This window comes from Haliaeetus leucocephalus, unplaced genomic scaffold (assembly GCF_000737465.1).
Source record: "Haliaeetus leucocephalus isolate CR32 unplaced genomic scaffold, Haliaeetus_leucocephalus-4.0 Scaffold141, whole genome shotgun sequence".
In the NCBI taxonomy this organism is placed as follows: domain Eukaryota; kingdom Metazoa; phylum Chordata; class Aves; order Accipitriformes; family Accipitridae; genus Haliaeetus; species Haliaeetus leucocephalus.
In genome coordinates this window covers 136,389-162,160 of record NW_010972577.1, presented here as the reverse complement: position 1 = coordinate 162,160, position 25,772 = coordinate 136,389, and the positions used below count along the sequence as shown (strand labels likewise).

Sequence of the window (25,772 nt, the reverse complement as noted above, 5' to 3'; positions counted from 1 at the left end):
GCCTGTACAGGCAACAAATGCAGTCCCAAAGGGACTTCGGGGCAGTTCACTAGATGTATTGCATACACATCCAATAAGCTTAATGAGACAGTCATTGAACACTGTGGTTTATTGTATACTAGCTTTTCAGCTTTACTAAATTGAAGTGTAAAAGTAGTTTTGGATAGTTTTAAATAATATTATCAAGATTCATTAAAAAAAAAAAATATATTTTTTTTACATTGGAACACAGTCATGGTTTGACACAGCACATCAATGGCAAAAACTGTCTCACCTCAAGAATATTTCCATAGTTGTAAGGAGCTTGTGGGACTGTTCAAACTCCTTCTGGGTGGTGTTTTTAAGCCTTCTTAACTTCTGTGTTTATAGAAATATATCACCATGACTGCACAGTCTGCTTTGGATAAGGCTCAAGATACCAGTACCTGCCCTTTTTACACATCAAAAGCATCACTTGCATTTAAATTTATCATGCACAATTAATCGGAAAAGAGGGGGAATATAAACTTCTGGAATTAGAAAACAGCTTTCAGCATCTGAGTTCTTATCATCCATTTGCATATGAATGACACCTTTCTATCTTATTCTATTTGGTTTTCATACACCGAAAGTGTTCAGTTAATTTTTGCTGCTTTTAAAGAATTCATAGTGACACAAACGCTCAATTCTCTTAGCTGTATGTGTATATATACATTGCTGTTGAACAGTAAGTCTCCAGGTAAGCACAATGATATGCCTCATTTCAGTCATTTATTTGGACTACACTTGTTTTTCAGTAACTGTAAGAAATAGATTTTAACAAATGAGAAGTGTTCTCTGCAGCAGCAGAAAATGAATCAGGCAAAGCCACTTTATTTGTCCCAGGAGAATCATGAAGCTATTTGAATATGCAGGTTTTTTAATATACTTTAAATACATCTTAAGAGCTTTATTTAATACACACATGGATGTATACATATATTGGTTAATGAGTTAGTGGTATTTAATAAGCTCTATAATTTTGAGATTTTTCTTTCTTCTTTTGAAGCATGTGATCATATTTCCAACAACTGCCTGCTTGCTAGCCTTTTAAATACTCCAGAGGATAACATCCACTCTCACATTGAACACAGTAATCTGGCCTGCAAAGTCAATCATTTTATTTATCGCCCTCTATTCCAGGTTGACCTTCTTCCCTGTTCACTTTTCCACTGGGCTGATTTCAATTTTGTTTCACAGCAGTATGAAACATTTACTAAAAGATGGAGGATAATTACTATAGAAAATGGAATATCTCTGTGATACAGCTTGAGAAGTCTAGGTTGCAGATGCTATAGGCAAAAGCTAGAAGGAAGTCTAGAGGGGAAAAAAAGTTACTGCTTACATTATTTCACATTCTGGTTTGAGCAAGCAACAGATAAGGTTTGTAGCTTTTGATTCAGATTTAATGGCTTTTGCAATGCCACTTTCCAAAAAGCTTCTTTCTAGCTGCATATGTCATCTGTGCCTTCATTTCTTTTTCTCAGATGACCACATTTCCTTGTATTTCATACAATAGTAAAGGGTATCTGTAATATCAGACTGAATGAATATCCAGTCTTTTAGAATATTAGGGTCAGGTATGTTGAAATATGCTAGGAACAGTCATATTTAAGATGGGAATTATATTTTTGGGGGGTTATCTTATGCTTGTTTTCATGCTATGACATCACCTAAGAAACAATAGCATATTCTTTTATATAGCTGAGGCTGCAGCAGTACAGAGTTCTTTCCCTAAAAAAACAAGTAATGACCTTTCTACCACCCAGAAATTTATGGGTTTTTAATGCTTGTCTTCCTCTACTTGCTCTACGATACAAATACATGAATTAGTTTATGAGGTCAAATGAGATTTGAGAGAGGACTATTACAAAAGTTAGCATACTAGGATGAGGAAGGACTGTGGAAGAAAGAGAAAGGGGAACAACAATAAAAGAGGAATGTGACTTTAACCATTAAGTTGATCTAAACTGTGACAAGAATAAGATACATAGCCATAGACTTACTGCTAAGTGTAATTAGAAAGCAGAACTAAGACTGTTAGTATTATTTCCATATGAGTTACCATGACACATTATGTCCTGGTTTGCAACAGGCTTCCTAGAGAGGTGGTCAATGTGCCAAGCCTGTCATTGTTTAAGAAGCATTTGGACAATGCCCTTAACGTGCTTTAACTTGGTCAGTCCTGATTTGGTCAGGCAGTTGGACTAGATGATTGTTGCAGGTCTCTTCCAACAGAAATAGTCCATTGGTGTAGAGGCACTTCAGCTGGGCTGTTGGCTGTGTCACCTTTTAGAGGAACACATTTATTTTCCTAATTTTCAATAGATGTTTGAAACTTTACTGCATTTTGCCATGGATTACTTAAATCTGAATTCCATTTTAAGCAGTATGGAGTGCCTCACTTTGTTATGTCTGGCTTGTATTACATTTATTCTGAAGTTCTTCTTAAAACAGGGAAAAAAAAGCATTAAAAAATGGTGCCTCTTGTAGTGAATGGCATGGCTTATTTAACCTGTGAAGAACTGAGCAAAATGTCAATTTGAACATGTCATTGAGTGTTTCCTGCTGACAACTGAATAATCTGACACAACTCCAGCCATGGATGTTTGTGGCTGCCATGGCTGTTTTACGTACTGGCCGCTCTCGCTAAAATGGTGGCTTTCAGTCTGAAAAGGAGCCACATAGCAGTATTTCTGCTACATGAACTAATTTAAGAGTGTTAGTAAAATGCCCCTACATTTGCTATAATGGCAGAGATAGCTTGCTCACAGAAAAGTAACTTTCATAAGGCAATATTATAATGAAACCAGATGATTTGACACCTTTTGTTGAGAGGTGCTGAAAATGCTAGTTACACAAAAAAATGTTTGGATTACAAATGCATGTATGCAAATTGCCAGATGTGATTACTGACAATTATAGGATATTCTTTAATCTGATTTTTAAAAAAGGTCCTTTACCTTTGCACAGCTGTTGCAGGGGTTCTGCAGATGTGGACTCCAGGTGAGGGTTAGAGAATCTGAGCAAGGTTTTTCTTCTGAAACTTCCTCCCTCTTGGGGAAGTGGGTGAAAAAATAGAGAAAGGTAGTATTCCCATAAAAAGCTGGGCAAGAGTTTCTTCCACACAGTGAATGAAAAATACTGCAGGAGTGATGCTGAAATTTTCAGTCAGGTCATATAGCCTCTTAGAAAGATAGGTAAGGTTTAGACACATGTAAAGCTAAAAGTTTATCTAGCAGGGAGCTGTAGTGGTGACTTGTGTGGGAGGAGGTCATGAGCTACCATGTGCCACTCACAAACAGCTTCCTCTGAAGCTGGTATGAACAACCTCTCACATGCCAAAACTTCCACCAGTCAGAAAAGCATGTAGTGCCTGTTCTCAAAGATGCTTGAGAAAGTGACAACTGCTTTGGGCCAGAGATGCTTCTGGGGATGTGCTGCTGGAGATGCTGCTGGAGGGACTGTTAGAGACACACTCTTGGAAAGAGGCCCTCCATGCCAAAGGGATAGCACTTCCAGAGGGACTGTGGCCTGTCTCTGCAGTGAGAACACCTCAGAGGGGTTGGCGGCCTCTGAAAGACCTATTCTGCAGTAGGGGGACATCTCTGAGCAGCTGCCACCCATGGGTGACCCATGCTGGAGCAGGAACATTAAAAAACAGTGTGACATGAAAACTTGAAGAAGCAAAAAGCTGGAGAGAAAAATGAGTAAAATGCTAAGTACAGCAGAGGAAAAACAAAGAATCAAAAAGAGAGCACATAACCCCAACCTCCTGTGCTGCCTCTCACCTCACTGGTGGAACTAAGATGGACGCAAGGAAGTTGAGACAAGGAAGGGGGAGAATAGGTATTTGACTGAATTTGAGCCTGGGGAGAGGAAAGGAAAGCTGTTTACTTAAGTGGTTATTTGGTTGTTTATGTCCTCTTTCTTCTTAACTTCTGAATAAGTCATCAGAGGTTTGTGTTAATTGGTAATAAATTAAATTAAGCATAATTAAGTATAAATTCCCCAAGTCAAAACTGGTTTGTCCACAACAATGCATTCAACCTTTTGCTGTCATGATTGTGAATGATTTATCTCATGAACAAAAGTCTCATTTAAGCAAGTAGTCCTGACCAAGGGGCGGATTAATGCCTAATCATGTGGCAGAAGCTGTAGTTCTGCCATCACCATGTTGCAGCCGTCATCACCTAGTCAGGTGTAAAGTCATTATACAATTTAAAAAAAAAAAAAAAAGGTTTGAATAAAATAGTGCTTGTACGGTGGACCATTTGTTAGAGAAAAGACTATTAGTCCCAACAAAAGAGAATAAGAAAGAGCAGGCTAGGTCAGTTGAATTGACCTGGCAGACTGCATCTGGTCTGCAGGTTATGATCAGGAAGAACTGTGACTATGTGAAATCCTTGAACTGTGGTTTCTTCATTATCCTTCCACAAGTGCAGGACAATTTCCTGCTGTGGTTAGAACTGTATGCATGAACAAGTTTCACAGAGCAGCTCGGTGATACTGAGGTCCTGTTGAAGACTTAATCACAAAATCCCATTTATTTGAACAAAGGCAGGTATTTTAAACTTACTGAAAGGGAATTGGTTTGTTTATACTATGTAAAGCATTTAACCATTTTAAAAACTTGAAAAATGTGTTTGCTTTTGTTTTGCTGTATTGTGTAGTTATCATTACAGGAGTATGTTAGTTTACCTGTGACAGTTTCTTTCAACCTTCGATACATTTTATAACTTTCTTAAGCTTTAAAGGCTGAAATCTCCTGCAACCATCCAACCTACTGATTTAGAAGAAAATATGTGTTACTGTATCTGTATGACCTTGTCTGACAGATCAACCCACTGCATATTAATAAAAAGAGCATGTATTGTACTGTTATTGCTAGTACTAATTATTTCTAAATCTTTTTTGACAAAGTTTTTCTCTACATTCAATACTTGCATAAACTAACTGTTGTTCTCAGTAGCCATACAGAAAGCGGGTAGAACACAATGTTAATGTAGTCATAAATGAGAACTTCCAATGTTCTGCAAAACTGTGTTGTGTATTTCATGCTAGATTTAAGATAGGATTAAGTTAGTGTATCCAACTTGTCAATAAATGTTAACTTATAGAGCACTTACCAGTACTTTAAAACTGCTGCACTTAAATAATTATGATTCTGATTGAGCAAATGGAAGTATAAGAAATAAGAGAAGTATAAAGCTATCAATATGAAAACAATTATATACAGACTCCACACACCTTGTCTTTTACTTAGTGACCAGGGTAGCTGAACAAATAGGGTGTGTGTCTGCACAGGTATGCACGTGAACAGATGGAAATACTGCTCTTCACCATTACAGGCCAGCAAAGAAAATGTAAGGATGTAAAATAAAATTAAATATAACCTTGATTTTTTTTTACACTAGTCTTAAAATAGGTTAGTAAGCCAGAAACATCATGTTTGAAAAATCTTCCAGGAATAAAGTCTAACCACCACCACTCCCCCTCCCCCCTTGCTTTTTTTTTTTCTGGTGCCATTCTGTGTCTTTGTTAATTAAGGACCAAATGGCAGGCAATTTTCATGGTGTCACTTACACATATCTAGATGCAGTGATCCCCTGAAACTAATTCTTGAAGAAACCAAACTGATCAAACAAAGCTTTTGAATATGCCATTCACACAGAAAAATTGCTTATATTTAAAGAGATTATTTTTAATATACATTTGTTTTATTATAGTGTAAAACATAGATGATACTGCACACAAATTATACTTCCATCATTTTTTCTATAAATATATATATATTTTAAAAAATTTTGGCAAAATGAAATGTAGAAAGAACAAGTTTGATACACAAACAACATGCACAACAGTCAGTAAGTACAAAAAAAAAAGCTTGTTATAAAGAAGTGGTTGTAAATAACAAAGCCAAAGGGAAAATAAACCCATGGGCTTCTAATGAATTTAATTATATTGCTCTTTAAATGTTGCTTACAGTCTTTTAACTGCTCCTGTATCACATCAGGTTTATGAATTCTCAGAAATTATTGGTAAAAATAATTGTTGTCAACCGTAAACACTGAAATAGCCATGAGGGTACACTGTTATTACTTTGCATTCTCCAATATGATAAATCCTATATTTGTGTAACATTATATTGGTTTTATAGCTGGTTATCTACAGCATAATATTTTTCTTGGCATCTAATGAGGAGCCAAAATTTCCATATTTAATAAGTAAAATAGGTGGTATGTATAGTATCCTGTCATTAAAGAGGCCAGCTGAAACATCCACTGATCCTCTCTTGCCTAAGGACGTGCTTCCAAAGTCAATTGCTCTCCAAGCTTCCATGGCACTCACGTGACTGTACATGGTCACAGCCCAAAACCGCAAGCCAGCTAACAGCTGTGAAAGCATTAGGCCATTCTTTGAGAATACAGGAGCAGAGCAAATAAAAGGAACAAATACAATTAAGCTCTGTCCTGCAAGAAACAATGAGCATTTTTAGTGGTCTATTAGATGATGACTGTCATTTGGATTCATGGCATCTTTTTGGTTTTTCTTTCTCTCTTTATACAGCTGTTCCACGCACAAGTGATACGCAGTGTAGCTCAGTTCCAGAGCCTAGGTATGGAAGGAGAATCGGCTCTGAGTTTTCAGCAGGCTCTGTTGTTCGGTTTGAGTGTAGTCCTGGCTATCTGCTACAAGGCTCAAAAGCTATCCGATGTCAGTCTGTACCTAATGCCTTAGCTCAGTGGAATGACACAGTACCAAGCTGTGTAGGTAAGCAATTACATTTAAGTCATCTGTTCTGTCACACATGTCTCTGAATCAGAATTCAGGAACTGTTTCAGAAAATAGTATTTAACACATATTTTCACTCTCCTTCGATTAATATCAGTCATGCCCAATTTAAAAGAGCAGTTTTCCATATCAAAAAGTAATTGAGTACCAGCTGGCTGGTAGGCAGTATAGTGTTTCGTATAATGACTTAGATTATATGAACAAGTGTGATGCACATTTTCTTGAACATTCATTATTTTCATGACTCATCTACAGCTTGAACTACAGGACAGAATTTAATTCTCCAGAAGTTTTATTACATAGTACTTGTTGTATATTTCTATCACACATAGGAAGATGATTTCTTTTTTTCAAGTAGAAGCATAGTGTACGTTGAATAATGATAGCATTGTTAAGTATAGCTAATTTTATTCGGTCTGTCAATAGACCTACAGTGGGATAACGTTTAGCACTTCAGATTTTTTCTTGTAAATGTTGAAAGGTTTTCTTCTCTCCCTCCTTGGGGAGGTGTCCTACTTTCTGTGTATTCTGTTTTTTGTTTAGTTTAGTACTGTTTTCTTGAACCTTAAAGAAGCAATTGCTTATACAGTAAAAATATTTAATGTACTACACTGCTTTACCAGCTAGATCCAATATTGGAACTATCTTAGGCTGTGGGTAAGTTCACATGATTTCTGTCAACCATGATTGTGTTTAATGTTATGTCTTTACAGTTTGTTGTTACTCTCAGGTAAGACATGATTAGGCTGTGCTGCTAGGCTGTTCTAGGCTGCACACACTCAAAATGAAGGTCACTTCTGAATTGTTTATTCATCCAGGTTGTATCTTAAGCTTGATATTGTTCATGTGTTTTGGATAACATTGCTTTCTCAGTTCATATCATTGCTTCATGTCTATGTGTTTATGCTACAAAGGAGAATTATTAGAATTAGCTTAGTAAAATTATTACTACTTTTCTGTTCTCTGAAGAGGTTTAGGTTTTGTAATAATTTATGATAATACTTTCTTTCAGTGCCATGCAGTGGGAATTTTACTGAGCGGAGAGGTACTATTCTTTCACCAGGTTACCCTGAACCTTATGGTAACAGCTTGAATTGTGTGTGGAAAATCATAGTGACTGAGGGATCAGGTATTCAGGCAAGTCTATATTCTGTCAAGCATGAAATATTAACTACTTTGTGGTTCAGTTTAAAAAGTAATTGTTTATATCTCTGGAAGTGTCAGAAAATAGCGATCTTTAGGATCTTTTTTTTTTGGGTACTTGAAATATTTGTGCTTTGTTTTTCTCAGTATTGTTCTTTAGTTAGCTTTATTCTATGTTACTTTATTTTTACATGAAGGAATGAATGCAAAATGGTTAACTAGCAGCTCTCTCTTCTACCTGTGTAGAATATTGAAAGCAGGTCCTGATCCTTCAGTCTGGTATGCAAATACCAAGCCTTTCTATCTGCTAGGATATCAGTGAGACACTTGAGAGGTCTGCAACTGTCTTGATTATCTGCTCATTTACACTTTGAGTGATTATTTATAATCATGCAACATATGTGCAAAATCCTTCTCACTTATCTAGTGTCACGTTTTCTAAAAGTTAAGACAACTTAAAAAGTGAAGGTTAATGTTTTATTTACATTTTTTCACTCAGGTGTTTCTGTTTGGATCTGCTTATTTACATTTTCTTTAGGGCATGTTCTCTTATTTTTTTGCTTCTAGGACATTTAAAAACACATATGGCTAGTTGGTTTAAAAAGTTCTGTGGTGATGTTTTACAGATCCAGGTCATCAGCTTTGCCACTGAACATAATTGGGATTCTCTTGAAATATACGATGGTGGAGATATGACAGCACCACGTCTTGGGAGCTTTTCAGGTGAGGATATTCCATGATTTAAACATACAGTTCTATATATAGGTGTGTGAGAGAACATGTCTTTGCTTGCTCATGCATATAGACAAGGAGTATGTTTGTATTGCATCGTCTGTGATATCATTATGAAACTTTCTCATTTTGGGGAGGAGATTTCAGGTGTTGTAAATGTGCCAATATTCAAATGCAAAGGGAGATTTTAAGAAGAAAATATGATACCAAAATGAAAATGTGTAGCTTTGATTAGTGGGATGTAGGTGATAATACTTTCAAAACAAATTTCTTTCTTTTATCTTACCTACCTGCACCATAGAGAAGATATAGTGATATAAATTAGTACTGACATTCAAGGAGATTCCTTTGATAGCTTTGATTTAGTTTATCCTTGTTAGCCTTCCTTTCTCAGGAAAAAGATGAAGCATTCAGTATTCATCCAAACTCACCAGGCCTCAGAGAACAAAACAAATTACTACAATTGGGACATAACAAACCATGTAATTTGTTGTTTCACGTGTACATCAGGCATATATAGTTTTACTCCTTTTTGTATAAGACAATTTTTATAGAAAGAGCATGTTCTATAAACCAAACCAAGAGAAAAAGATATCTCATATAAGATTAAGTCATGAATAATATCCCAGTCTCATGAACTCTATCACAAGCCTGATCTGATTCTGGTGTAGCTAAAGCATTTTGTGGAATTTCACCTCTCTGGGGACTTCATGAACTTTTAAGTATAGATGTGTATTGGATTATGCAAGGAAATGAATGATCAACTGAAAAAAATTTACTCCATATTATTTGTTTGGATATTGAAGTAAATAACTTGAAGTTGCACCTCAAAATTTACATATTAAACAGTGTTGTGGGTTAATCCTAGTAGGCAGCTCAGCCCCACGCAGCCGCTTGCTCACTCCCACACAGTGGGTGGGGGAGAGAATTAGAAGGGTAAAAGTAAGACAATTCATGGATTGAGATATAATAGGTAAAGCAAAAGCTGCACATGCAAGCAAAGCAAAACAAGGAAATCATTCACTACTTCCCATCAGCAGGCAGATGTTCAGCCATCTCCAGGACAGCAGGGCTCCATCACATATAATGGTTGCTTGGGAGGAGAAATGCCATAACTGCCAATGTCCCCCACCTTCCTCTTTTGTCCCCCAAGTTTATACGCTGAGCATGACACCATAGAATCATAGAATCATTTAGGTTGGAAAAGACCTTCAAGATCATCGAGTTCAACCATCAACCATGCCCACTACACCATGTCCTGAAGTACCCTGTCTACTCGCTTTTTTAATACCTCCAGGGATGGTGACTCAGCCACTTCCTTGGGCAGCCTATTCCAATGTCTGACAGCCCTCTCAGTAAAAAAATTTTTCCTAATATCTAACCTAAATTTCCCTTGCCTCAGCTTGAGGCCATTTCCTCTCATCCTATCTCCAGCCACCTGGCAGAAGAGACCAGCACCCACCTCACTACAACCCCCTTTCAGGTAGTTGTAGAGAGTGATAAGGTCTCCCCTCAGCCTCCTTTTCTCCAGACTAAACAGCCCCAGCTCCCTCAGCCACTCCTCATAAGACTTGTGCTCCAGGCCCCTCACCAACTTGCTTGCCCTTCTCTGGACACGCTCCAGCACCTCCATGTCTTTCCTGTAGTGAGGGGCCCAAAACTGCACACAGTACTTGAGGTGTGGCCTCACCAGTGCCGAGTACAGGGGAACAATAACCTCCCTGCTCCTGCTGGCCACACTATTTCTGATACAGGCCAGGATGCCGTTGGCCTTCTTGGCCACCTGGGCACACTGCTGGCTCATATTCAGCCGGCTGTCAACCAGCACCCCCAGGTCTTTCTCTGCCAGGCAGCTTTCCAGCCACTCTTCCCCAAGCCTGTAGCACTGCATGGGCTTGCCGTGACCAAAGTGCAGGACCCAGCACTTGGCCTTGTTGAACTTCATACGATTGGCCTCAGCCCATCGATCCAGCCTGTCCAGATCCCTCTGTAGAGCCTCCCTACCCTCAAGCAGATCGACCCTGCCTCCCAACTTGGTGTCATCTGCAAACTTGCTGAGGGTGCACTCAATCCCCTCATCCAAATCATCGATAAAGATATTAAACAGAACAGGGCCCAACACCGAGCCCTGAGGAACATCACTTGTGACCCACTGCGAACTGGATTTAACCCCATTCACCACAGCCCTCTGGGCTCGGCCACCCAGCCAGTTTTTCACCCAGTGAAGAGTGCGCTTATCCAAGCCATGAGATGCCCGTTTCTCAAGGAGTATGCCATGAGAGACAGTGTCAAAGGCCTTGCTGAAGTCAAGGAAGATAATATCCACAGCCTTTCCCGCATCCACTAGGTGGGTCACCTGGTCATAGAAGATCAGGCTGGTCAAGCAGGACCTGCCTTTCGTAAACCCATGCTGACTGAGCCTGATCCCCTTCTTATCCTGGACTTGCCATGTGAGTGCTCTCAAGACAAACCGTTCCATAATCTTCCCCGGTACCGAGGTCAGGCTGACAGGCCTGTAGTTCCCCAGATCCTCCCTCCGACCCTTCTTGTAAATGGGAGTCACACTGGCAAGCCTCCAGTCCTCTGGGACCTCCCCCGTTGACCAGGATTGCCAATAGATGATAGAGAGTGGCTTGGCAAGGACCTCTGCCAGTTCCCTCAGTATTCTTGGATGGATCCCATTGGGACCCATAGATTTGTGAGTGTCCAGATGGCGTAGTAGGTCACTAAGTATTTTCTCCTGGATTAAGGGGGGTATGTTCTGCTCTTCATCCTTACCTTCCAGCTCAGGGGGTGGAGTACCCTGAGGATAACTGGTCTCCCTATTAAAGACTGAGGCAAAGAAGGCATTAAGTACCTCGGCCTTTTCCTCATCTCTGGTTGCTACGTTCCCTTCTGTATCCATGAAAGGATAGATATTCTCCATATGGTGTAGGATATCCCTTTGGTCACCTGGGTCCCCTCCCAGCTTCTTGCTCACCCCCGGCCTACTCACTGGTGGGACAGCGTGAGAAACAGAGAAGGCCTTGACTCTGTGTAAGCACTGCTCAGCGGTAACGAAAACATCTCTGTGTTATCAATGCTGTTTTGATCACAAATCCAAAACATGGCACCATGCCAGCTACTGTGAAGAAATTGAACTCTATCCCAGCCAGACCCAGTACAAAAGGATATAACATTTTATATTAAATGCCATTAACTATGCTGTATATTCAATTGGCAATAGGAAGAAAGAAATAATGAAATGTAATCAGCTTTTGACAAGTGAAATATGTGGCAAATATATTGGACCCATTGGATAAAGAACTGATGAAATAATCCATTTAACAATATTCCATTTAACAACACTCAGGACTGAAAATGCTTTCGTATTCTATACTAAAAGTGTGTCATCTTACTTTAGCTTAAATGCCTTCCTAATTTCCAGAGAAACTGAAAAAGGCAGGTTTTTGTATTAGAAATATTTAATTGGAGACAGAGTAGCACAGCTTTATTGTGGATTTCTCTCTTTTGTATAATGAATGTTGGACTTAAAATGAAGAATTGTTTTGTGTATGGGAAGGGTCTAATGAGTAATATTTAAACATGACATGAAATCTGCTGTTCTCAAAACTGAACCAGCAATATGACATTGAAACTGAATTCCAGGCATAAGTTCATAAGTGGTAACGTTCAGAAGGTATCATTTCTCTCTTACTAAATCTTGTACAATACCATTGGCTTCTGCTTCACTCTCTGTGAATTCATCTGTCCTGTAAATATGCATTCAAGAAGAACGTACCTGCAACTAATTACTAACAAGTTACTAAACTGTGCTGCTAAACTATGTCATGGCGTTGAGTTGGAAAGGTGAACTCACTGGAGTCTGTTCCTTAAGGAAAACTTTAAAAGATAGATAATTATACCATTTCTTTTTGTCAGGGCAGAGCGGGGTCAAGCAGCTCCCTGGGTTTGGGGTGCCGGGAGCAATGGGGGCGCCCCATGGAGGGGTGGCAGGGCAGGCCCTGGCAGCCAGGGCCCATCCCACCGCCCCAGCCAGGAGCAGGGCAGCTGGGGGGCACTGGGGCAGCCCCAGTCCCAGGAATTGGGCATCTCCCTGGGGACCAGAACAGGCTGAGGCCAGGCTGGGACACGGGCCTGTGGGTACACCCAGCTCAGCGGGGCCCATGGCCAGGCAGGGCAGGGTCGTGGGGAGCTGGAGACTGGCCCTACTGTGGTGTCACTGGGGCAGGAGCTGACAGCCTGGATGGGGTCCTGGTTCTGGGGCTGAAATGGGGTACGGGGCCGTGGGCAGGGTGGGGGCAGGCCCCAGGGGCTGGGCGGGGCCCATAAGGGCTGTCTGCTAGAGCAATCCGGGCCCTTACATAGTGTCTTGTCCTTTTCGGATTAACCCTATGGGTCATCTTTTATCAGTGAATGGCGGAAATATCAGGGCATTTTTCTTCTTTCTATGCTACAGTAATGCTTGTGAGGATGCTATTTTAGGGGAAAGCGATAGGGGCTTCATGAACAAAGCTATAACAAAAATTCTGAGACCATGTGTTAACAGACATAAAGGTACCTTGTGCTTCTGTCTGCCTGGTGGCAGAATACATGGATTTTTGTACAGCTATCTTGGAAAGAAGCTGCTGTGCATAGGATTGATGTGTTGAATGCCAAGAGGGATTCTCTCCATTGTGCTCTTGTGGCATGCAACAGAATCATGCACCACTTAGTTTCCTGTGCCTAATATTGACAGGTGATGCCTTTTGGTGGGCAGACAGATTCTTTGTAAGGCCAGGTTTTCCAGATGACACTAGACAGTGTCGAGAGACATTCAGAGTAATTGGAAAACTACAAATTATTTTTGCTTTCAATATTACTGGTCCATCAAAGTAATGCTTGTGGATCATGAGGAAATGAAAATAACATTGCCTTTAAAAGACAACCATCAAAATAATTTCTCGGTCTTTTACAACAATTGCTGTACCATTTACAGAATATATGTAGCTATAGCGGATTTTTGATTAATTAATGAAGTTTAGATGCCTTACCAAATGCTTGAATGAAACAGGAACATTAATGAGAGACAGAGCTAATTATTTTCATATTATTACTGATAATTTTGTGATGAGTAGACATGTTTCCAAGTTTACATAATAAAGTTATACCTGGAATATTTTAATAAAATTAAGGGACTGTTTGCACAGATCGAGTCTTAATTCTCTCAGTTGGGAAGGTAACAGTTTTTACAAACAGGATAGAATTGTACTTGCTATATTAAAAAAAAAAAAAGAGAAGCTGTAACTGGCATTGATTTTTCTCCTGCAGAGGAACTATACTTCATTTTTCATTTGGAAAAATGGTTTAATTCCCTGTTTTTCAATAGCCATCCTGCTTTCCAAAAGGAGGTGAATTTATTTTAAAATATGATGTTAAAGAAAAAAAGAGCTTCATTAAATGATGATCAGGTTATAAGCATGTTAAGTTCACCAGGTGAGTGATCTTCCATGATTGTCCTTAACAGCTGTAGTCTCATATTTTCCACTTCCTCAGTCCAATATGGGCATCTTCCTTCCAAGAAAATTTTACTCTTCTAAAGCCTGCATTTGTTATAAGACTACAAAATTGTCAACTGAATTTAGAGATACTCTGTTCTTGTAGCTTAGTAATGGCAGTTCCTACATGAAGCCTGTCCATTAAGCTGAAAATGCAAAAAGATTTGTAAAATTTGGATAACCGTTAGGCATCCCACAAACATTTGTAAATATGCTGTGCTGCCAATTGTGTCACAGAATGGAATTATGAGAGAGTGGAAATTCCTTGGATGAAAGGACAGGAAGGCTTTCATCAATATGCCAAAGTGAAGTCTATCCTGGACTCCTTAGTGAAGGTTATAGACATAGTAGCTGAGTGAGAGGATATTCTTGACAAATGCATTGCATTTTCCTGAGAGTATTAAGTTTGAACTTAAGTGAGAGATCATTTTACTTAATACACTGTGCTGAACAAAAAGGTGGAAACAAGCCAAAAAAGCAGCAGTATTTTAGAACTGATAGTTAGGGACTGGTGCTTCACTTGACTATGGTATATTCAAACTGAAAAAAAATGAGACTAAGTATAGCTACAGCTCCATCTAAAATTGGAAATGCAGATAACACCTGACATTCTTTTACATATGTATATGTACTTAAATACGCATATATATATGTGTATAGACATATACAGAGGGAGTATGCAAATACAGTAGTCATTGAGGTCGACACCTGGAGAATCTACTCTTATGATGGTAGTTAAATTTAGAAAGAAATTAGGTAAGAATGTGATCCACGCTATATGTTTGTGCTAATCCAAGAAATGCCTAAAATGACCATTAATCTCTATTCTTGGTCTAGAAATTTCTTAGATGCCTAGACAGCCTTTCACACATGCAGTGTAGTGTTCACCTCTGGAATGAGATACATTGCTCTTGGTTGTAATTACTAACACTTGAAAGGGATAGTGGACATAATTTTCTACATTAATGCCATAATTAAACATTAATTCAAGTAGAAAACTTGTCATTCCCTTATAAGCCTTTAGGGAGGCAGACATGCACTTACTGCCTCCTAAGAGAGGAGATTTCCACATCACAGATTCTCAATCAAGAGGTTAAGAAGTCAGTCAGACTCCAGCATCCTAACATGGTATCCATCTATATGAGTATTAGATGTCTACCATGGACATACCTGTACCTAAGCTATTATTTATGAAATCTGCTTCTGCCCATTAAGTACTGTTTCTCTCTATTGATGATAAACAAAGTCCAAAACAACTAGGACACTGTGGACAGTACATCTGGTCGCCACACAAAAATGTATCTTCCATGCTTCATATACCCAGTCCCAGAAGAAGCAGATGTTGGTAAGTGATCAATAAAGTTTCAGTTAGATCATAGAATCATAGAATCCTAGAACATCCCAGGTTAGAAGGGGATTCAAAAGATCATCCAGTCCAACCTTTTGTGAGAAAGGGAGCCTAGATGAGAATGTCCAGCACTCTGACCAATCACACCTTGAAAACCTCCAGTGACAGGGACTCACCATGTCACTGTGGAGGTTTTTCCAGTGACTGATTGTTCTCACTGTAAAAAATTTATTTCCAATGTCTAGATGAAACCTCTCCCAGTGCAACTTGGACCTGTTGCCCCTTGTCTGCTCCATGTGGCTCCCTGTGACGAGAGAGCCTCTGTCCTCTTTGCAGCTGCCCCTTAAGTACTGGAATACTTAAAGGTATTGTGTGTGGTATGTGTGATGATGCCCCCCTCTGAGCCTTCTCTTCTCAAGGGAGAAGAGACCTAACTCCTTCACACTTTGATTATCTTTGTGGCCCTCCTCTGCACCAGTTCCAGTCTGTCCATGTCTTTCTTGAATTGTGGGGACCAGAACTGGACACAGTACTCCAGGTGTGGCCTGACAAGTGCTGAGTAGAGTGGGATTATCACATCTCTGTCTCTGCTAGTAATGCCCCTCTGGATGCGGCCCAGGAACCTATTTGCCTTCGTTGCTGCAGCAGTGCACTGCTGATTCATGTTCAGTTTGTTGCCCGCCAGGATCTCCAGGTCCCTTTCAGCAAGGCTGCTCCACACCCACATAGTTCCTAGCCTGTACTGGGCTCTTGGTTATTCTGACCCACATGCAGAACTTTGCACTTGTCTTTGTTAAACTTCATACTGTTCTTGCTAATGCACTCTTTCAGCCTGTCTGGGTCTCTCTCTCTGTAAGATGGCTGACGTGTCAGCCTCACCACCCAGTCTAGTGTCATCAGCAGACTTGGTGAGGGTGCTTTCAATCTCATCATCCAGACCATTTATGAAGATGTTGAAACAGTGTGGGGACTGGTATCGATCCCTGGGGGACCCCACTTGTGACAGGCTGCCAGCCTGAATTATGCCATTGAATGTGGCAGTTATGAGAATTAAAAACTGAAGCCCCAATTGTTTCTCACAGTACAATAGGATGTAATTTCTCATCTTATTGAATATCACCCTCTAAGGAAGTAAAAGACTGGTGTTAAATGTTAGCAGATCCTACAAAGGAACAGAACTGCCAGAAGAGCAATTTTGTTCAATGAAGGGTATCATCATTCTGAGTCAACATCCTCATTCTTACAGAATAGACACCTTAAACATCCTTAAATATATTTCAAATTCTGTATGGATAGTGTGAAAAGTCCTCCCTCCAGGAAGGTGTTTCACAATTTTCTGTATTCCATGGTAAGTATTGTGTGATATGAATGCTCTGTACTGTCTGTGAATTTCCATACTTTGAGCTTCAATGTCAGACAATAAAACCTTCCTTAAAGTCCGACTTCTCATCCTTTAGCTCCTCACTATTTATAACAAGATTTTGCTTAATATAGGTTTAGATTTAAAAGTATTTACCATTTCCTAGTTTAGACTGTAGACTTATGAAGATAATTCTTTCTTTTGAAGCCCGAGTTTCAAGCTCATACCTAGGCTGCTCACAGTTGCTATAGAAACAGCAAATGCCCCTCAGGAGATGAAAGTATTTCTTATGCAACCACAATTGAAGTCCATTAGCTACTTGATACTGTCTTTGAAGGTAATCATAGAAAATGATGTAATTTTTAGCCTCAGTAGATGTTCCAGCTTTAGACTGTAGAATGTGCATTACATAGTAGTCATGTGGTAACAGAGAATGTTGTGTCAGACTTAGCAATGCTAGTGGCAAAGAATGTGTCCAGGGTTGGTGATAAGCTTGTTGTGTAGTGCACACTGAAGTCAACAGCACACGATTTTATTATAGTTATTTGAATTAGATAAAACTTGTTTTTTTTTTTTTTTTTTTTTTTTAATGTGTTGCACCTGCTTCTTCAATTTCTGTCATGCTCTCGGAGTTAGGATGAGTGGTTGAAATATAGTTGTGGGAAGAATGTGTGAAGTGGACACAGAGGAATAATCTGGACTGCTCTGTTCTGTACTGCAGGCTTTTTATACATGTGGAAAAAAGTCACATAGCAGTTGAGTTTGTTCTCATAATCAAATCCTTTACTTATGTGATTTTTTTCTGTGTACGCCTCTTCCTAGCCAAGTCAATGAAGTTTCATCTGAACATGATGGGATCTTGTCTGATTGTAGTTACACAGCCTCTTAGTATCATGACTTGTAATCAAAATTTTCTTGCAGCTTCTGGAGAAAACAAGGCAGAACATAGAATATTTGAGATTTCCACGCACATAATGAGAAGAAAATGAGCCTGTCTGATTCAGTCTTGGTTATGTCTTTTCAATATAAAACTCTGATATATCAACATGCTACAGTTTATTCCATAACTTTTATTTTTCCAGGTACAACTGTGCCAGCATTGTTGAATAGCACTTCCAATCAACTTTACCTGCATTTTCACTCTGACATTAGTGTGGCAGCAGCTGGTTTTCACCTGGAATACAAAAGTAAGACTGCTTGTTTTTTGCAACTTTCTCAGGAAAAAAGAATGCATATGAAAAGAGAGAATTTATATTGTTCTATTTTTTTTTTCTCTTCCCTGACTACCAGAGTGTACTCAGCACGGACCTGATATAAGTGATACCTAGTAAAATGAAATTTTAAATGAAGTGACATTTGAAACTGTTGAAAACCAGCTTTCACAAATTAGCAGCATATAACAAATGAATCTGGCAATTCAGAATGTTGTAAAAATATGGGGTTTAATTGTGTTGTGGGTTTTTTTTTCCACTTATTTAAGCTTAGTTCTGAAATTTAGGTAACAAAAAAAGTAAGAGTTCATTTCACAGATTGGAAATAGATAAAACCAGAACAGATGAGATTTTTTTCCTATTTATACGTGCATATATTTATTCCTTGCTGTTCTTTCCTTTCCTTCGCATTATATTCCCTCAACAAATTGCTGTAATTGCAAAAAAAACCATTATAATCCCAGAGCTACAAGAAATCACTCTAGTTATCTTGGTAAATCACTGGTGGTATGAGCAGAGTAACCTAAAAAGTTTAATGGCAAATTCTGCTATATATCAACTTTTCATATGTTTTGTGAGCAGCTTGGTTCTAAAATACAGAGGCTTGGTGTTATAAACATCAAAGGATTACCTCACATAATTACATTTAATTCAAACATATGTGTTTTTATTATTAGCTCTCTCAAAAACTTTAAATACTATAGAATAACAGTAAATTCATCACATGTGCTTGCATAGTATTGCTTTTAACTGGGAACAGGTATTGCTAAGAATATTCTAGTCTTTAGAAAAGTAATGTGATGATGAGTTAACAGTCTGAAGAATGCTTTAATGAAGGTCACAAAGTAAATTCTCTTTAATTTTTAATATGAACATGCTCTATTTTCTTACAAAGGGCATTCAAGATTTTTTTTGAAAATGGGGTTAATTTTTGTATTACATTCATTCCAATATTAATGTCTAAAAATGTTAATATTCTTATTCATCTTTTTAAGAAGTACACATAAGTAAATAAACACATAGATGATCTTTGATAAACTCCATTTAGGACTAAGATTAAAAATTGCATAATATAAATATGTCCAGAATTTTGAAAGACTAGATTTCCAGCTCATAACAAATCTTTTAAACTAAACATAATCCACAAGACAGTCTTATGTTTTCATTTAGTTTCCTGTCTGTTTCAAGCATTTAAATGTAAGCATATTGTAGGTTTTTTGAGTACAATCATTCTAATGGTGATATAGAATGAAGATATGACTATTACTTCTGCAGGAATTTTTATAGAATCTAGTATTTTGACAAACTTCTCTTCTTTTATCTGGGGACCCCTCCTCCCCAACTGGTCAGCCTGTTTTGCTCCCCAAGCCTTTCCCCTTAACCTGCACTGAAGGTATAATTCCATATGAAGTCTAAAGTACAGATTTATTCTAGGAAGTTGTTGTACAATGAACATTTTGAAGATCAATTTTTATCTTTTACTGTATCCGTTTTATTATCCCTGTGACTCCTGAAAAAAATGTGTTCTGTTAACAAGTAAAAAGTGTTTGGGAGCATGCAAGGTCACTTGGATTTATGCTTTTGTTTGTCTCCTAATTGCCAGTCCCACAACTGTGCTCTGTTAAAGCATCTATTGACTTCAGTGGTGCCAATATTTCAAGGCCAGGGTTTTTTAGAAGTGCAACTCAGTACAGGTCAAGGTAGTAACATTCAGCATTCAGAGCTTAGTTAACTATTCTGTTGATAGTCTGGCAGGAAAGAGTAATTTCCTTTCTTATGTGGCTATATGGTCTCTGCAGGGCTAGCAGGAGTACAGTACATCTGTGTGTGTCTCTGAATACAGAGGCTGAGCAAATCCCCACAGCAAGAATGTACTGTTTTATATTGAGCAGTCACCTTTTTAGATCAAGAAAGAAGCAGAGAAGGAAATACTTTTCTGTGTAAAAGGATGCAGATATTGCTAGTGTTTGATTATGAATCCTGAAGCCTGTGATCATTTGGTCACCTATGGTTTGAAGCAGCATTGGAAAAATAAATACCTTTGATTTAGAAGTCAGTCTAAAATTTGGATTAAAAATGTCCATCTGTTGAAGGGTTGTCTTACTAAGGCAAACACAAAAATGTCTGGTGTCTGGGAAAAAACATTCAATATGAAATGCTTTATTAGAACATCAGATACTTCTGATAAAAGCCAAGGAAAAGGAGGGCTAGATGCATAGTCTTTCTAACTAAAATGCTTTGCAGCTGTAACATTCAGCTATGTTGTAAGAGGCCTCAGTTCAATTCTTTCACCTTCTTGCAGAAATTTGATTGTCTGAGTAGTCATAGTGGGGGTCCTCAATATCTACTTTTAAGGCTGTTCTACCTAATAAGGCAAACCAAGCAGCTGTAGCAGGATTTGTTTCAGCATTCTAATTACCAGGAAACGTGGTCAATCATTCAGGTTCAGCTTATATTTAAATATTTTGTAAAAAGTAATACAGCACTAAGATTAGATGTAATAAGAACACACCACTGTTGTGAAGCCAGAGACCTATGTTTAATGTGTACATTTAGAGGAGAGCTGGACTTGGATGTATGTAGGATATAGGCAATTGGTCATGATACTTAAGTGGGTACCTGGTTTTCAGTTCTTATTCAAATAAGTGTTTTAAAAGTTTATCGAATGGAATTACAGAAGAGACTTTAGGAGTTTGTCTCCTTTGCTGAAATTCTCTGTATACCTCCATGATAAAGGATATTCCTCTGAGTAGCAGCAATGTGGGTTCAAATCATTGCAGGTAACAAAGGCCTTCTCTCTTACTTTTTGTAAGTTGTTAGTAGCTGCTTTGCAGGAATCCACTCTGTTGTCTCCTTTACTTTGTCTTCATTGAGGACAGAGGAAAAGCAATGGATTCTGAACCCTGCCGTAAGAAAGTCCTTCTTCCCCATTCATCAGTTCTGCTGTTCATTGTAGCACTTCTCTTTGTGCTGCAATATATGACTTTATGTAATCACAACAAAAGAAATTTCAATGATGCATAGAAAAATTAGTATTTCAAAGGTGAATGACAGATTTCCAGAAAGAATTGTATAACATCCCTTTCATTTCCTGATCAGAAAGCAAGCTGAGGGGACACAGTAGATTAAAGAGAGGAAGAGAGAGCACAAAATTGCTGGGAAATACTGTCAATAAGTAAGAGCTAGTATCAGTATAGATTAATTTAAAAAACCAACATAATTGTGCCAGTTTATATTAGCTGAAAAACTGTCCATTAGTTTTGGAAAAGAAAAGAAATAATAATAAATGACAACAATGTAATCATGCAAGCAAAACAGAATTAATATGTATTTTAAAAATCTCCAGTATAACACTTCAACAATGTAGATGCAGAGGATTAGTTATTTATTTTTGTTTTACCTATGGATAGACAGAAATTTCATAGAGAGGAAAGGCTCCAAAAAATAAATTTTAACTAGTCCTCAGAGAACTAAAATTGGTGGGCGCACTTTTTATTTCATTTTCAACTAGGTCATTTTGTTCTTCTTAAAAGTATTTTGCTGTAGAAATTTGGTGAGTCTGATTAAAATTTAATAATGGTTTTATTGAAAGTATTTCATTTATAGCTATGCTTACTTTAGTATTTGAGTAACACTTTTATGAATCCAAATGTACTCCTGTATAGTTCCTGCTCTTCTGTGGAAGGGGAATATCTTTGTTTGTGAAGTTGTTTTCTTGAACAATCAATTGCTGTCAGTCAAAACTAACAATAAAAATTCACAGTTGTTTTGATTTATCATCAGATTTCAGGGAAATCCACAGAGATCATGGCTTACTTTTATTTTCCGGAACAATAAACCAAAATGCTGAACTTCATGGCTACCAACATCCCTCATGGTATACAGCCTTAGCGTTCGTTTCTCCTACTACACGTATATAGTTCCCAGTTAGCATTAATTGAAATTATATGTATGCATCAGAGGACACTGGATCCTTTAATATGGTTTTAGATATAAGTATTTTGGAAAAAGAAAAGGCTATCTGTCTTTGAAATTGAGAAAGCTGTAATACTTTTCATAAGATGAAAATTTTGCAAATCCTCTTTTCACATTTCACATTGTATTGCATTTGGCTTTTGGGGGTTTTCTTTGCTTTCTTTTAATTCGGGAACCAGGCTTAGTGTTTAGCCCTAAAACATTTAATACACTTCAAGAAAATTATTTAAGTAAATGAGCTTTGTTTTAAATGTTTTGAGGGTGACTGGAAAATTACATGAACAGGAAGTGCAATGAAAGTTGCTGTGTACTCATTGTTCCCTGATTAACAAGAACAATAAATTATTAGAACTAAAACCACTAAAACCCTTCCTATGCAAATGCCCAGTAGATCAGAGTGTTAGTCCTGGAACAGTGAAGGGATGGCCTTACATTTAATATAAATTCTTCTCTAGTGAGAAGACCTTTAGGAATTACAGTGAAGACAATTAACTTTCCAACTATAGATATAGCAGGAAAATGCCAATTCGCAATAAGAAGCTGCTGATCTCATCATGTCCAAATAACTTACTTTAAATCTTGCATCAGCAGGCTACAGCAGGGATAGAAGAGACAAAGTGGACCTAATGGTGTTTTGTCTAGCCTTATCTTTTGCTTACATTCAAATTGGAGTAGTAGGTAAAACTGCTCTAAAGTAACCATTCCAGAATCCTGCAGACCCCTGATGTCATTATATGAAAAAAGTCTTTATAATGATATTAGGAAATCACCTTAGTATTTTAGAATAAATGAATGAGAGTTTCTACTTAAAAAGATATTTTCACCAGTGTAAATGTTATACATATGCCTGGTTTTAGATTAGTATACTAGGGAAAACAGCTTTATTTCAGTAAAATATGTTTAGTTTGCTATCATGTGACCACATATCTTATATTCCACACTATATATTGCTGTTTTGAAGTAACTTTATAGAACTTCATAAAGACTTTATAAAAGCTTCAGCCACTGATGACAGCTTATTTTAATCCTAAATATTTCAAAATAATTTAAATAACTGAGTAAATGTTGTTTTATTTCTTGAAACTTTGTCTTCCTTTTAGCACTATGTCTTTCTCTTGCCCTCTCCATTTGCCGGCTCTTTGTATGTCTTTATTTTCATGGGAAGGATCTGAGCAGTCTGCTCCTGCAAGCCTAAGTTCATGTCTAACCTAGGCAGTGCACATGTTGCCTTCGTAGCCTTCAAAACCACAGAAGTCTTCTGGTACAAAATACAATTTTGTCATTTACTTTAGGACGTTTTTGTGTTAGGCTACGGTCAAACTGATGACTTAGATTTTTTTTTTCCTTTGTTCCTTTGTTTTTTGGGTTTTTTTTGGTTTGGTTTTGGTTTTAATGTCAGATACATGAACTCACTCAAAAGACATAATTGGTTAGTGCCTTAGAAAAATTTCATTCTGGTCATAACATAATTGTAAGTATTATTGAGAGCCACTGTGTGGCATTGTTTCTTGTTATTTCAGAAGGGTTGTAGGTGTTAAACTGGTTGCAGTAACCTATGATGAGAAACAAAAGCAGTAAAATATGCAACAGATAACTGTGGAAAAGACAAGAATTAATCATTTAAACTAATCCTTCATATGTATGGGTTTTTTCCCCTCAAACTGTGGTAGAATAAATAACATAATTATTTTCACAACCTCCAGCAAGTTCAATCAAAATGTGCTTTGTTGCATTTCTAATATGTACAACGGTAGGAAGAATAAATATTCCTGCTATTTGATTGAATTCCTTTTAATCTTAATGAACAAAGGAAACAACTATCCAAACAGTATGGTTTAGAAATGTGCCTGTTTAATTCGATTGTATTTGTAGGCACTGATCTTTCAAGCTTGGTCTTAAAATCTCATTTATTAATTCAGTAGTAGTTTCAATATTTTCTTTAATATAACAATTAAATTAATCTTTAATATAAACAAGTTAAAAAAAAAGTCTGGAAATAATGAGTATTTGCTCATACAGCATGCTGCTTGAACCTCTCAGTTGGTCAGGTTTCTTTTAGTAAGAATTGAATATATGAGGAATATAGACATGTAGGTTTAGGCCACAAATGTTTGTAAGTATATGTGTGAATATATCCAGATATAGCAATTAGAATTAAAATATTTCATTAAAACTTTTGTTTTATGCAATCAATATTTTAATAATGTCATCTAGCCTTATTACCTTGAATTAGGATATATGGCACAATTCAGCATCACTCTTTTTGTAAGCTTTTGTTTTACCGCTATACCAAGATGATGTAATATGTGTGAGAACATAAGCTTACTATTAATTGCTGTCTCCTTTTCTGAAGCTTCTCTGTTGCATATTTTCAAGTGCTAAATGTTCTCAGGAGCTGAAATAACAAACTCGCTGGTAAGAGGACTAGAGAGCAATGGCTATCTTTTGTAGTACTTCTCTATCGTAAAGATCTATTATAAATTCAAAGACAAAAATCAGACTAGCAGAGAAGAAAATTTATTCTTCTAAGTAGCATATTGTTTTTTGTAGGTTCAGATTAAGATCTTTCATGCAATTCGATCTTTAATGCGGCTCTTCAGTGAAGTAATCTTTTTCCCTGTGTTAAAGCAGGTGTGAATCACAAATATGTCATTTTTAATTTAGCAGGTCCTGATCCTGTCAGTATATCTATACAACTTACTAGCTATTGACATGAATCTGACCCCTCTTGCAGTAATTCTTTGAGATAAATGCATTTTCTAGGCTGGTGTCTGAAGCATGCAGTTTTGGAAGCGACAGCTTGGGTTTTGATATACACCATCATCAAAATGGAAAGAAAATTCACTCCAGCTTGAAGTTTGTAATATAATAAAGAACAATATGTTTCAGTTAGCCACATAGGGACGGGTGGGAGGAATTCAAAAAAGAAAGCCTGATGACTTTTGGTCAAGCTGTCAAGAAATTCTTGTGTTATTCAGTTTGCAGCTTTCTGAAATGGACACTAATGGGCATTCACATTGTCAGATATGCCAGCAAGGATTTTCTTTCTGCCAGCAGTGGCAGTGATGTTTGGACAGAATGTGAGGTAATTGTAGACATGTATATAATTATGTAAGTGAGGTATATTTGTCTTATGCCACAGCGGAGCCAAGAAAGTATTTAGCAGGCAGTAAGTGGAAGAAGGTCAGGGAGAGGGTTATCATTCTTGACATTGATGTGTTCTCTCTTATACTGCATAGCAGATGCTGAGGTCTGAAGAGCATGCACTAAGCAATCCTTGTCCTTTTTTGATTGCTTGGACTTGACATTTAACATGTTTTTCCTTTATTATTGACTGTTCACATACAGTCTAATTTAATGTATTTCAGAGCCCCTGAATATTTAAGTTCTCTAGTTTGTCCCTGGATACCAGAATTTGTTTGCTTTCTCTCAAGCATTCTTTAGATTTTTGGACAAGTTCTAACTAAACTAGTTATCCGACTAAACTAGGCTAGCATTATGCAATTATTAGAATGATGGGGTTGAGGTTTTAGAATAGTATTTAACTCTGTTTCCAACTTTTTCTTTGCTTTTGGGGAGGTAATATTGCTTCTTAATGACAGGTATATCAAATAAAGTCAATTATGAGTGGGTTTTACATAGTGTTTTGTGAT

At 37.6% G+C, this 25,772-nt stretch overlaps 1 protein-coding gene across 1 annotated transcript in view; it reads left to right on the top strand.

Moving 5' to 3' along the window:
• LOC104827832 (CUB and sushi domain-containing protein 1) overlaps positions 1 to 25,772 on the top strand; it is a gene marked incomplete at its 3' end in the record, with an annotated part of 962,107 nt that overhangs the window by 799,953 nt on the left and 136,382 nt on the right. Inside the window, exons 35-38 of the mRNA XM_010561097.1 lie at positions 6,589 to 6,792; positions 7,826 to 7,950; positions 8,583 to 8,679; positions 18,016 to 18,120. Coding sequence (XP_010559399.1) covers positions 6,589 to 6,792; positions 7,826 to 7,950; positions 8,583 to 8,679; positions 18,016 to 18,120 — 531 coding nt within the window. The remainder of the gene's footprint in view (positions 1 to 6,588; positions 6,793 to 7,825; positions 7,951 to 8,582; positions 8,680 to 18,015; positions 18,121 to 25,772) is intronic.